This window comes from Dendrobium catenatum, unplaced genomic scaffold (genome assembly GCF_001605985.2).
Source record: "Dendrobium catenatum unplaced genomic scaffold, ASM160598v2 original_scaffold_17320, whole genome shotgun sequence".
Classification (NCBI taxonomy): Eukaryota; Viridiplantae; Streptophyta; class Magnoliopsida; order Asparagales; family Orchidaceae; genus Dendrobium; species Dendrobium catenatum.
Genome location: NW_021335780.1, coordinates 188,996 through 204,141, shown reverse-complemented (window position 1 = coordinate 204,141; position 15,146 = coordinate 188,996). Strand labels below are relative to the sequence as shown.

General features: G+C 32.5%; 1 protein-coding gene across 2 annotated transcripts in view; it reads right to left on the bottom strand.

Moving 5' to 3' along the window:
• Positions 1-11,398: 11,398 nt before the first annotated feature.
• Positions 11,399-15,146, bottom strand: part of LOC110100001 (protein NUCLEAR FUSION DEFECTIVE 6, chloroplastic/mitochondrial) — a 28,017-nt gene continuing 24,269 nt past the window's right edge. For both annotated transcript variants that reach the window (XM_020827355.2, XM_020827356.2), the window contains exon 3: positions 11,399-11,577. In XM_020827355.2, the coding sequence (XP_020683014.1) occupies positions 11,558-11,577 (20 nt within the window). In that variant the 3' untranslated portion in view covers positions 11,399-11,557. The remainder of the gene's footprint in view (positions 11,578-15,146) is intronic.

Sequence of the window (15,146 nt, the reverse complement as noted above, 5' to 3'; positions counted from 1 at the left end):
CTCCATATCTAATCTTCCTCAATCCCTGCAAGCAAAAGGAAGTGTGTTCCCTAAAGTTGCATGAACATAGTATAATCCACAGCCACATCAATTAGCATTTTCATTTAGGTAATGCTCAAACCCATATGTATTGTGATAGGGGTCTGGGACATTATTAATGAAATTATCAATTCTATGGAATCCAACTATTGGATTCATAACTTCCCTTGCATATATACTACTTGATCATTTTGGAAAAATTGAACTATGGAAATGCAAATAGTACAATAAATTATATGAATGACTAAAGGGTGTTATGGGAAGTTGAAGATGAAATCAGAGCCATCCATTCATTTTAATCTTAGTACATGAGTTAGATTCATTCAAGTTAAGATCTATATAGAAAACATGATGTTCTATGGTTTTAAATCCCAGCAATCCAATCTAAGATCAAGCAACCATGGTTTAATCTAATAGAACAATTTGTCCCTTTGGATTAACACTCATATAGTTAGTGCCCACCATTTATAAAGCATATCATAGTCAGCCGATTGATATGTAATTCTATTCATCTTAAGATTTTATTTGAATTAATTATCCAAAACTTTAAAAAATCATATTAAATGAACCAGTGGACCTTTTTTTAGTATAATGTTATGGGATATTAAATTATTATATAAATTTCAAATTAATATTTTTATAATCAAATATCACATTCAAAATTAAATATTATCTTGAAAGATATAATTGATGTTTCACTATCAATTTGAAAATAGAAGTAGACTTTAGCATTTTTATGATCAACAGTATTGTAGAGAATATCTTACTATCTCAAAAGATGGAAATAATATTATGATATCAATTGGAAAATAAAAATTAGTTTTATAAAACTTGTTTATGGGCCTAAAGACTTTTTCCCTACTTTAGAGAACTAAAGTAGGATTGATTTCATATTAAGGTTCTAAGTTCACCATAAAGGTAAGCCTTTATAAGATTAATTACATCCCAAGAGGAGTTCTTGAAAAAACTCTTGATTAAAGTGGTGACAAAATATTTCTAGATTTATAATGATTATGGCATGATTTTAAAGCTAGGAATTTCTCAACATGGATTAGATTAAAGATTAGAAGTTCTTTCTTGAATCATAAGACGAAGGGTAGAGAGAACCATGATCTTGAGACACTTAGAAGGACTTTAAACTACTCTATGATTGGACTTTAATATTTTAAGACATGATAAGTTTTATATTTAAGTTGATTAAGTTATTTAGAATGATAGGATTCTATTACCAAACGGTAAGGACTGATGATTTTGGGTTATCCTTAGAGCCTGTATATAAGATGAACCACCAGTGGGTAGTGATTCAATCCTAGTTTAAAGAAATGTAGGAAAATTGTTTAGTGGAACTTATAACATTAAATTATAAAAAGATTCAAAAGTAGGCACAATGCTAATGGAATTATATCTACCCAGAGTAGAAAGCAAGCAAAATCACATAAAGTGGGTTTAAAACCATAAGTTCACATCTACATATTATCCAGGATATATAAGCTATTATTTATCAAAGAATAATATGTTTATAATCTAGAAATCTAAAAATCGAAGATTATTGAATATGCCAGGATTTGAATGCACCTAATTTATGCACTTTAAAATACTTTTCTAATATCTAAATTTTTAATATGAACTAAAGCAATCTACATGTCTAATTTTTTATGAAAATTCAACAACATAATAGCCATATTAGAAATATGAAGCTATACTCGTATCAAATTCAATATGAGTATTTTAAATGATGAAGCTACATATCATAAGAGCCTAATGTGTATCTAGGAAAAAGCACAAGAATACCAAGAATATTAAGAAAATCAAGAAGCTTTAAATTGCAAATAAATCAATTAAAGAATCAATAATCATATCAAGAATCATCATCAATCAAAGTGTATGAAAGAAAAGAGTCCATGTGCAAGTGTCACTTATATATAAAACCCAGAGTTTATAGCAATTAATGGTGGCCAAGCTCCACCAAAAAAAAAACATGGATTTCTACACTTAACATGATGCAACTGATATAGCAAATGAGGTTGTCTATTGTCTTCAAATCTTCAAGCTCTTCTGGCTACAATTATCCTCCTAAAAGGCTTCCAAAAGACATCATGTTCAGTATGAAGAATCATTCTTTTGAATTTCTTTTACATGGAAAAAACAACCTTCTTCTTTACTTTCGCAACTGATTTAAATTTACATCAGTAATGGGAGGTGTTAGTAATCATATTAATGATTAGCATCAACCTTATTGATGATGTCAAGCATCATCATTGCTGTTGGGAATTTGCACAATCTTTGTGATGCTAACATGCACCAATGTTGGTGTTGAAGGCATATGTTGGCCTCAATGGCAAAGATTGGTGAAAATTGGGTATCAATGTTGGAAGTTGACTTTAGTGTTGACAATGAGTGTCAACCTTATTGGTTATGGCCTTACTAGTTAAGGTCGAGTGCTTGAAAGCATGTATATAGATTCTCTCCTCCAAAATCCATTGTCTGGCCTCATACCAAAACCGCCAATAAATGTGTAAAATTTAAGCCTGTTCGTAAATTTTGTAATGAGACATTATAAGCATTTCAACAAAAAATCTAAGTGCTCCATCAAATGGTTAATGTTAATCTCCTTGTTCATAAATATAATTTTTTTGTTATATTAATATTTTTATTGATATAAAAATTGGGCAATCTTATGCTCATCGGATTTCCTCATTGTGATTCTCCTTTCAAGTGCAATGACAAATGATTAGAAGACCATTTGATCTCTCAAATGATGTCATATTTACAATTATACTTCAAGTGTTTGATTTAAGATTATTTGGACTTGAATGAAGGCACTTTCGTCATCATTGGAATGGTCCCATCAAAATGTTCATTTTAACTTTTATGATTTCTTAAAATGGAGTTTGATGTTTCAAATTTTGATTATGAAATGATTTTATTCGAATGCATGACATTAGCTTATGACATTCAAGAATTGAATCAAATTTCATGCTTAATTGAATGATAAGTTGTTGATAAACCTTGTCCTCCCTAATGGTTATACTCCCTTACAACAAGATAACTTTTATAATGTTTTAATAATGTTAAATTCTGTGCAGGAATCAAAAAAAAAAAAAAAAATCTGTGCAGGAATCCTTAATATATTAAGCATCCTTCTCCCGATTGGGGCTTTGATGGCTAATAATTAGAAATAGTAATAAAATAAAAAAGCTTATTAACGTCTCCCACTCCTCCCACTCCTCGCCTAAATACTTCTTCATAATATTCATTTTTTGTTCACGTATTAAAATTTGAAAATGGAGAATTGAGGATTTCTGCCGACGAGATACTAGGTAGCATTACAAATTAGACGATCTGAATGATGAGGTGGATTTCAAACTACGTGCCTGTTTTTCTAATAATAGTTTATTATTATTACCATTTTTTTCCAAAAAACCCGCAGAAGGGGCACACAAGTTAAAACAAAATAAGGATACAAGTCCTTAAAGAAATCTAAATCCCTCTAGAAATACATCAATTAAAGGAAAACCTATGAGCCATAGATTCAAACTAAAGACATGATCAAACAAAAGAAGCTAAAAAATAGAAACACAAAGCAAAGGTAAACAAGGCTCAATCACACAACATAGGAAAAGACAACTAGAAACAAGTCAAACCAACACCAAACAAAATCAAATCAGCTCTAACATCCAAAAAGACTGCATCAGCATCAATGCCAGCACCAAAACAGCTCCCAAAAGCACAAACAAACGTCCACGAAAACCAAATCAAGACCAAAAAAAGAGCATCACTTATTTTTAGAATTACGAGCTCGACGTTTGCCACTTTTTTTAAAAAATTCCGTTCTTGAAGCCAAATCATCCTCATAAAAATCTTCACCATCAGCTGAAGAATTGTCGGCATGTAACCAATCACCCGCATCACCTCACTATCCCTCGAAATGTGAGTCTGCAAATCATCCTTGGAAACAAGGGTTAAAGGCACATTCAAAAATGACTCTTCAAAACTTTTAAACAATGGAACATCTCCATCTAAAAGAGCACAAAAAATAACAGTAGTATCCAAAATAGCACCAGTTTCACCGCCATCATCAACCTCAAATCCACCCACACCCCTACCATCAATCTTCTTCACCAAACCCACAACAGTAGGAAAGGTACCCTCACCATCAATGCAAACCGAAGGAGCATTAGCTACCACACACACATCACCTAGCTTGCCAGCAGTCAAAACTCCATCATGTGAAACAAGTAAGCAAGGGGTAGAGCAGAAAGGTGCATTTGACTCAGGCACAACAACCAGAGCAACTAATGCATCCACAGGATCAACATCAATAACCAATTAAGGGATTTTGCAGCATGGGCTCCAATCTCCGAACTCCAACGTGCCTTAAATAATTTAGCTTGTGGGTGGAGTGACGTGCAGTTAATCTTCGCGGTTCCTGTCTCGTGATGTGGACTTCTGCTCCATTTGCAACACGTGTTATATATTATATTCGTACAGTTTATTTATTTGTTTATTTATGGGGGAAATATATTCGCACAGTGAGTGTTAATAGTTTGTGCATTCCACGTGTTTTACATGATATATTTATTAAGACGTGTCAGCATTGAATATTTTCATTTTAGTGATAATGCCATTGACGTGCGCCCTTTCTTAAGAAACCAATAGCATGCTTAGTTGGCGTTAACACCTTCAGAACTTTTTGTTGACTAGTATATATATATAAATTATAAGTATTTATTTCACGATCTAACTTTCTTACAAAATGGTTGATTAACTGTAGTTGGTTGTTGCTGTAATACTATAGGAGAGTTCCCCTCTTACAGTATTGACATGGATGTCAATCTCACTAAATAAAAAATAAATACAATTGAATTAATAGAAGAAATTTTTTGACATAAGATTTGAATTTTTGGAAAAATTAATAATATCCTGAGAAATAATTTAATTATGATTGGAGAATAGAGAAAAATAAAATAGAGAATGCATATCTTTTAAATATAGCTCATCAATTCAAAAAATCAAAACATGTAATACAATTGTTTTCAAAATATTATTATTTAAAATTTCATGCAAAGAATATTATAATTAGGAGCTTCAAATGTGACAAAAAGATGCAAAAAAAAAAATTATAAATTAGCTGTGTAAAATTACATGAGAAAAAAATTGCATTAAACCATCTTTGTTAAATATATAAAAAGAGTGAGAAGTGATGATCAATAACTTAATAACTTTTAGTTAATCATAAAAAGATATCATTAAGATTTAACAAATCTTTGAGGATTAAGAAAATTCAAAATACTGAAAATTTTTAAACAATATGGAAAAAAAATTAACCTTTTATTAAATTTTTTTGAAGCTTCTTTGAATTGTGAATCTTCCCAAGAATTGCTCTTGAAACTACAAATTACTTAAATATTTGTATATTAAGTTCAAAATGACAAAATTCTCATTAATCTTCAAGAAGCGAATCACAAATGCAAACAAACTAAAACGTCAAGATTGCTTACAACATTCAATATGACTAAGTTGAAGGCCAACAATGATGAACAGAGGGCTCTTGAGAACTATTTTATTTCAGAAGAATATCTACAACTGAAGGATTTAGATTTTCTTAAAGGATTTAAGCAAGTTATTTTTTCTTTTTCTATAAGAGAAAGTAATAAGTTAGCCGATGTTTGTGCTATAACTTTGCTCTAGTTTCAGTTTTTTTTGGCAAGATGTAAGTGATATTAGCATTCCTCCTTTTCCTCGTTTGTTGAAGGAGGAATATATTTGTACTTAGTTGTTTTAAAAAATTGCTCATTGCATTTTCTCAAAAAAAATAATAATAAAAAAATAAAATAAATAAAACAGTGATGAGCAGACAAATTTTAGTGGCTGGATAAAAAGTAAATAAATAAATCTATAAGGAAGATATGACATTGAAAACAAAGATGGATTTAAGATATGAAATAATACAAATTAAAGATCTCAAACAAGATTTATTGAATTAAACAATATTTATCACATGCAGAGTTTTAAAAGAATTGTGGATCTTCTCTCAATAATGTAAAAGGAAACCACTTTTGTGATGTAAATTATATATTTATTTTTGATATTTTAATCTGGAAGTTAATCATTTGCATATTAGGATTCATAAAAAAGAAGGTAGCCACCTAGGGTATTTAGCCTAAGAACCTTGTGAAAGGGTTGAAAGATTGTTTCCTTCACAGAATCCCAATTGGCTTTTTAATGAAGAATTTACGAACAGGAACCGTTCCACTATTAATGAAACTACCGAAACTCAGAAGAGGAAAAGGAAGGGTGATGGATTTAATGCATGGTGAAGAAATTAAAGAGTTCAATGCTTAATTTTTTTAAAAGAAAACCGTTGGGTTATTTAACCCAACCAAAACTTTTGAATATTGAAACTGAAATGCAGGAGAATATGGAGAGTTTGAGAAATTCCAGTTATAATAAATTAATAAATGGTATGGAGAAACCTTTTGCAGGAAAGGAATATGAAGAGTTCTAATTGGACGGTATATATTTATTTTGGATTTATAAATGAATGATCATGATTTATTAAGAGAGGAATCCCAAGCCACTTTTATATAGTAGTTGATATATCAGTCAAAAATTACCTTGATAGAGCACGAATCTCGAAGCTAAATCAAGTTGGGAACTTCAAAAATAAATCGGAACCATCTGAATTTTGATTTCAGCAAACTTACAGTCAACTGAGCATCTCAGAAACACGAACCCAACGACACCAAAATCAACCCAATCCAAGCCCGAATGAGTCTAAATCAAAGACTCGAAGCACTTTTAGAAGGATCAAACCATAATTTGGGTTACCGAACAATCTCCAATCATGACATGCTTATAGTCGAATCGAGCGGCTCGACGAGACGAATCCAACGAGCCAAAGATCATCAAATTCTGATATCATTAAAACAGTCAAATATCCATTGAACAATGCATGATCTTAAGAATCAAGATCGGCCGTCCATCTGAACCACTCCAAATTGACCCTTAATCTTCCACTTATTTACAAGTCATGCCACTCAAGAATTCTATAAATAGAACCCCATTTCTACTTGAAAAGGGGGAAGAGCCAAGAGAGAAAAAGGAAGAGAAGAAAGAAAGCTTTAGCCGCATTGCTCCTCCTTGACCACAGCCGAAGTTCTGCCGCACCACCGTCAGAGTTCTGTCGCTCCACCGCCAGGTTCTGTCAAACCACAACCAGGCCATCCAAGGAAGTCAAAGTGCCACCCGAAGCTGGAGTGCCCCTTGATGCTGAAGTGCCACTATCGGAACACCGCCTGACACTGGAGTGCTGCCATACCAACACCTGAGGTCCGAATTTCTGTCGGATCACCACCTAACTCCCAGAGTTATACTGGAGTACCTCCCTACTACTACGGTCCTTCCAACTTCTGTGGCCTACTACGATCTTGTTTGACCTCTGTCCTATCGACTATGGTCCTACCAACCAAATAAATATGTCTATATTTATATAATGTGCTCTATGTGATGTACATTTAAGACATCAAGCCAAGGCCTTCTTCCAAGGAAGGGCCTCATTTGTAATCAACTGCAAATACTAGTGGATTCTTTCAAACTGGGCTAGGCCCCATGGTTTTTCCCCCTTTTTAGGGGTTTCCACGTAAAAACTCTGGTGTCTCTTATACATATTGCACCATCTCTCTTTCTCTTTCATCTGCCTGTGTGTTGGATCTTCGTACAACACTAAGACGTTAAACTATATACTTCTCTACCGCCGCAAATATTCCAGGACGAAACAGTTTGGCGCAGTCTGTGGGAATATGGTTCCTGACTGGGGGGGGCAACTATTGCTCCAGTCTCAAAAGATCACTCTTATTAACTTCCTGACATCAGTCATTGCTATATCAATATCATAAGAATTAAATATGGACTGGGGGCAACTTTGACTACAACTGTGGTCAAAAAGATCCTCTAAAACTTTCATCATCAAGATGATATTTCAAAAAAATTCTAGCAAATACAAGGATACTTCCAATCAATTATATGCTTTATACAGTTCATTGATGGACTTCTACTCCTTGGGCAAGGTCTTAATCTCAACCTCAAAAAGACAGTAACGATCTAAAGATAGACTATTTTTTATCTTTGATTCGGGATACACGCGGTGTTTTCCCTCTCCCAATCAAGGCAAAATCGATCTCATGGGGATTCGATTCGACCTCTTCCACACAGGTTAACGTCAACGAGCAGTTCTCTAACATACAATCTTGGATAGATCTTACATCCTTGGAGGATTCTCTCGACCTCTTCCATACAGGTTAATGTTGTCGAGAAAAGGCTCCGACAGACTACCTCGAATAAGTCTTACATCCTTGGTGGATTCTCTCGACCTCTTTCATACAGGTTAATGTCGTCGAGCAAAGGCTCCAACATACAACCTCGGATAGGTCTCACATCCTTGGTGGATTCTCTCGACCTCTTCCATACAGGTTAACATCATCGAGCAAAGGCTTCGACATACAACCTTTGATAGGTCTTGCATCCTTGGTGGATTCTCTTGACCTCTTCCACACATGTTAACATCATCGAGCAGTGCTCTAACATATAACCTCGGATAAGTCTCACTTCTTTGGTGTATTCTGTCGACCTCTTCCATACAGGTTAATGTTGTTGAGCAAAGGCTCCGACATACAATCTCGGATAGGTCTTACATCCTTGATGGATTCTCTTGACCTCTTCCACACAAGTTAACATCATCGAGTAGTGCTCTAACATACAACCTCGGATAGGTCTCACATTTTTGGTGGATTCTCTCGACCTTATCAACACAGGTTATCATCATCCAGTAATGCTCTAACATATAACCTTGGATAGGTCTTATATTTCTTATTGGATTCTTTCGACCTCTTCCATAGAGGTCAACATCATCAAGTAATGCTCTGATATATATATATATATTTGTTCTGCAAAATCAATCTCTATCAGCCTAGCTCGCTCCACTAACTCAGAAAACTCTTGAATATGTAGAGGCACTAAGGGATGCCTCAGCTGCCAGTTCAACCCTTGTAGAAACCTGTAGCACTTGTTTTCAGTTGTATGGATTAAGCGAGTAGTATACCTGGCAAGAGCAGTAAATTTAGCCTCATACTATATCACTATCTTGCATCCTTGCTCCAACTTAATGAAAGCTTTATGTATCTATCGTTAGGTTGATAGAGGTATAAACCACATCTAAAATACTATAGTGAACCCATCCCAAGTGATACCAATATTTATCTTCCCTTGAAATTTCTCTCTTTGTTTTCCCATCTGCCATCTCTCAACCTCTCCTTCAAACAGGAATACAGCTAATGGTACCATCTATTTCTCCGGACACTGCATGCTGCCAAAGATTTTACTTTCATAATACATTTAATGATTGACATCTAGGGGATTACAAATGAGTTATCACAATCATTATAAAGAAAAGACTAGGATATTGAAAATGCAATGAAATTGATGTAAATATTTAAACATCAATTACAGATGTTAAAGGAAAGTGGATGGAGTGTTTTACTATATAAAATTTCTATTTTTTTATAGTGTTTTCAAAGTTGATATTCCTAATATGATTGTTACATATAAAACTCGTCGTAGGTAGTACAAAGAGGTGAAGAAATGACAAAATTATTATGTTAAGTTATTCTATAATATAATTGACATGCAACTTTAAGAGCTAAATAATCAATTTTTTGAATATACTACTGAGTTACTTCTTTGTATGGTATGTCTAAACACAACTAATACCTTCCAAGCTTATGTTGAGAAAAAAAATTAATACATCTGACAGAGTTATATCTAAGTAATTTTTCTATAATTGACATTTTGGCTCTTTAAAAATTAATTATCAACTTATTTTATTGATATATATACTAGTGATGAGTTCTCCTCTCTAAGCAATATTGTTGATCTTTCAAAACAAATTATTAAGTTCAAGAAGTATGGTGTGTATCCTCTTATTTACAAACTCATTATTTTAGCATTAACTTTATCAGTTGCTACTACTAAAGTAAATAGAGTATTTTTTATAATGAGGATTGTCAAATCATGTAAAATATAAGGTTTATAACACCAAAATAATATATTCATAGAAAATTAATATCATAATTTTTATCTTATCAAGCCCATATATCTAGTGTATATTAAAATATAATTAAGAAAATATCATATTGTATAATACATATCATATAGGCCAACCAAACATAGAAGATTTTATGAGGAGATCACCTAAATTAACAAATCATGCAATCAATTCAAACAAATATGATTATTTCTATTATCAGTCCAATGGACTTATTATACACTACAACATAACTATCATATTGTACTATCTGGGCAAAATTTCGTACACTAGCAGCTTATAGTTTTTAAGCCCGTTCATATAAATAATATTCTACAATAAGCTATAATGTGATTTTTATTTTGCTATAATGTAATAAACAATCACATTTTAGGTTCATAAACCCCTTTAAAATTTCGTTCACTAGCAGCTTATGGTTTTTAAGCCCCTTCGTATAAAATGTGATTGTTATGTTGAGAGACTATTATTATTTAAAGATTGAGGAGAAAGAGTTTATTTCTTGCTACCTTTCTTATTTTGATATTTTTCTACCATATATTCAAAGAGAGGGTTACACGTAAGATTATACACTTTGATTGAGAGTTTGATGTTTTGATCAAAATAACTTCTGCAAACTTATTATAAGGGATGTATTGATTTTGAGGAAGAGCTTCTTGTATTTTGAAAACTAGCTGAAGGGCTAGAATAATCGTGCTTACCATGGAGGAAACAAAATATATGGGTTTTTTCCAATACACATGAAGACGGAAGGCTTCTCTTCCTTATCATGGAGGAAACAAAATCCTTCAATGACGGTTCTTATCTTAGTTTTAGGATCCATATTTGATTGTTTATTGACTGCTACATTATAATTCTTCATGTTCTAGATCATTTCTCAATATTTTATTAATGAAATATTTGAACTTCTCCAAATGATCAAATGAGCCTTATCGATTAAAAGCCTCACTTCATAACGGTAAGTTTTCCCTAAAATTTTCACAAAACCATTTCTTTTTGAAAAAATAAAAGAAAAATAAAGCTAAATAAACCAATATAACTTTACCAAAAGAGAATTCTACATCAGTATTTGACAAAAGTTTGACTGATAAAATAAGAAGGCTTTATTTGAGATGATTTTCTTATTGCTTCTTAAAATAATTTTTTAATAAAAATAAATAAAATTTTTGTACTAAGAACTATTTAAAAAGTAGCCAAAAAGCGTCTCAAAGCCTAAATAAAAAAAGTGCCCATTGAACTCGAGTGATCAGACTTGAAGCCTAAATAAAAAAAGTAGCTTTCTTTTTTCTTTCAAAAGTTTAAGATGACAGACATTGCAACTACGACAGTGTTCCTACTTGAACTTGAAGATATAAACAAAAAAAAGCATGACAGTAATGAAAATAGCAGGTCTACGGCTGCGAAAATCCACAGGCCTAGTCATAGTGGTGTAGCGAATCCTAAAAAAAAAAATAATGAATGAAACAATTAACATTCAATTAGCACATAGCCCCACAAAAGTAAAAATAATTTTGTATGTTAAAAATTTAACCACTATATTGAACAAAATTAAATTATAACGCCAATTTATGGTTCTTCATTCTTAAATTCAAAAATAAATAAAGATTTATAGCCTATAAGAAATAAATTCGATTAGAAAGACGTGAAAATGGCAAACTAAATGAAGATGACCAAATTAAGGTTAAATATAATCTGTGAAATCTACCAGTCCGGCACTTCATACGCCAAAGCAACAGCTTCCTGTTGAATTCTCAGCACGTCAAAGTCACACACATATGAGGTTCTAGCTTTTGATATTCGCAACTAAATCTATAACACGAATAATAATGAACCTAAGATTATGCTTCAACGACAATACATTCATGTGAACAACTACCACATCAAGCCCATACACATTTCAAACCGTTACATTCATGTGAATGGTTTTCAGTCTTTCAAATATGACTGAAAGGGAAAAACCTTTTGCATGTCATGGGTGTACGATTGCCCTAATTAAGCAATGTGCACACATATTATTAAAGAGGAAACTCGTGCAAATCCTGTGAACAAGTAATACACCGCAAGCAAGTCATACAAAGCTTGACCCTTAGAGATAGGATACAAAAAGAGCATATACGTAAAAAGGTTGGAGTAGCTCCAGTGGAAGATAAGATTAGAGAGAGTCGCCTTAGATGGTTTGGTCACATTAAACGGAGGCCTTCCGATGACCCGGTTAGGAAAGTTGCGGTATTAGATTTGACTTATGTTAAGAAAGGTAGAGGTAGACCTAAAAAGACTTGGTTAGAAAATATTAGAAATGATCTTTCTTTATTAGATTTAAATGAAAATTTGATTTTTAACCGGACACAATGACAAAAAAGGATTCATGTAGCCGACCCCATGTAGTGGGACAAAAGCTTGTTGTTGTCAATGACAAAATAAAATTATATAAATACCCTGATGATTGTCATCTACTCCTATAACTTAAAGCAAAATTCAAACAACTTCCGTAAAGTTTTTCGATTGTGACAACTTAGGTTAATGTCAACACACAAATAGCCGATGTGTTATCGAGCGTATCGTTATAACTCTCCCAAATTATCTCTCGCTAGTTGTGACATGGCACATAACATATAAAAGGTGCTTCTACTGTCAAATTGCACACATAGCAAAATGACATCAATAAAATATGATCACGGCCAAAGTCCACATCTTCTATAATAACTAATGAACCCATTAATAATAAATTATAGGGCGCACTTAATAAGGCATAATGTCATTTGTTAATTAAGACCAGCTTAAATGTGTGCCTGTAGACAAGCATCCACCATAATTTTATAAGGTTTCCTTCGAAAAAAATAACTCGTGGCAACTGACAAAAATCATTCAATCATGCTGGGTTAATTATATCATCTAACTAAAAATATCAAGGTTCATAACAGCTAAAGAAGTCAGAACAGTGAGACTTAATCAAGTTTATCACCATTCTCCCACCAATGCTTGAAGCTAACTGTAATAAATTTCTTAATCCTAAATCAAGTTTACTGCTATTATATGCTAAGTACTTAGTCTCAACAACTAACCTTCATTGAAAATTTTCTCTCATTATCAAGAGAGAGAATTAATTAGGCAAGCTTGCACATATGAGAAATAGAATAAAATCAGAATCCTCATGAAATGAGGGTAAAATATTTGGGTAATATCTTATATTCAATTTAATTGACTTTTTGAAAATTTGACCTAGAGCCACCAAAAATCTCTCAATAGAGGCTGAGGCTTGAATTTTTGAAGCCCAAACATTAATGTTGTCTACAAACCGTCATAGATTTCAGAATTATTTAGGAATAAAAAATATCAAAAATAAAAGTTTTCTTTTGAGTAAAGTAGTAGAAGTATCTGAGCTTTGGGGTCATTAATAAACAAGTTCTATTTATTCTATTATTAAATCTCCTTTTCTACTCTTATCTCACATTTAGCAAGTTCCGTTTCCCAAGCAAATATTGATCTTACATGAAGGCCTTTATAGCAAAACAAAAAATTTAGCTTTCTAAAGTTGTATTCAATTAAGCAATCCCCATATGCTTACATATAAGAAATACAACTTTTTTAACATATTACCCAAGGAACACTCCCTCGAAACTTGCTCTCCTCATTTTTCCTCATCCTTCTATCTCTACCACTCTATGCTATAATTAAAGAAGAAATAATGGAGGAAGAAAAAAAAGAATATTGGAAGAATTAGAAGGATGAAGGAGAATGATCTGGGAGGGACTCAAGATATAATACATATCTCGAGAACCTATAAATACAGACTATATGGAAGAAAAGAAAGGAAATTTGAAAACGTATGAACTTTAAGTGCTATTTATGTAAACCTTAGATATCTACGAGACCCTTTCTTTACATTAGACAGGCTAGTTTTATTAATAGATCGATATATTTGGCCATCTTATCTCTTATTTTCAATCTTGATTACAGCCTTGGCTTCTATAAACTATAACTTGATAGGCATAGCATATATTGCAGATATAGAATAATAAATTGCTATTTATTTATTACACTAACTAATTAACTAGAAAAATCTTTTCATACGTTCTTCTTATCAAGATCACTACCTATTACAAGGCAAACGTAATAGCCCAACAATAAATCTAGAGTTCCATAAGTTATCATTCATCTCCTCTTAAATAAAAGTTGATATTTTTTTCGATAAAGTTTGAAAGAGAGAACTAAAAATTTGAAGAAAAGTTTGTGATGTCTTTTTATTACAATATTTATAGGGTTTATACAATCTCAGGAGAATTTCTAATAGAAAATATTTTAAAATAATTTTGGTTTTATGCACTCCCCCCCCTTTTGTTTTTTTCCCCCCCCCCCCCCCCCCAAGCGCAAGAAAAAATGTTTTATTTGAAAGATTCCAATATTTTTTGATTGAATAGAAAATTAAAGGTACGCTCTTTAGTGTTACATTAGCTAATGCTTTTGCAAATAATATTTTTATTGATTTCTTAAAAAATCATAAGAATTTAAGATGTGGCTGATACGTCCAGCCTAGACCAACCTAGATGGCCGACCCAGCCCAAGCCAAGCCAGGGGTAGCATAAGGGGGAAGTTTGGCCCCGCATGTGGGCCTATGCGAGCTTTTATTCATTATGTAAAAAAAGGAGAAATCAATGTAGAGCAGTTTGGGAAGGTTTTCATTTAGAAAATAGGGCTGATTTGAATTAAAAAAGATTTTATTTAGGGAGAAATGACTGATGTGAATTAAGATTTAGGATAGAATTATGAAGGATTATATTAGGGTTAATAAGTTTGTTTTAATTTCATTATGAGATTTGTAATTGTTATAGTTCTCTTTGAAGTAGTTCCTAGCAGCGACTAGAATTTGTGGGAGAGTCAATCTACCTCTCGAATAGTATATCAATCGTATCATTCATTATTATTAAAGTAATCAAAAATCAACTAACACACTCGTGTTCCTATAATTTCTTCTTATTTATTTTGTTTCTTTTGCTTCCAAGTTGGGTAA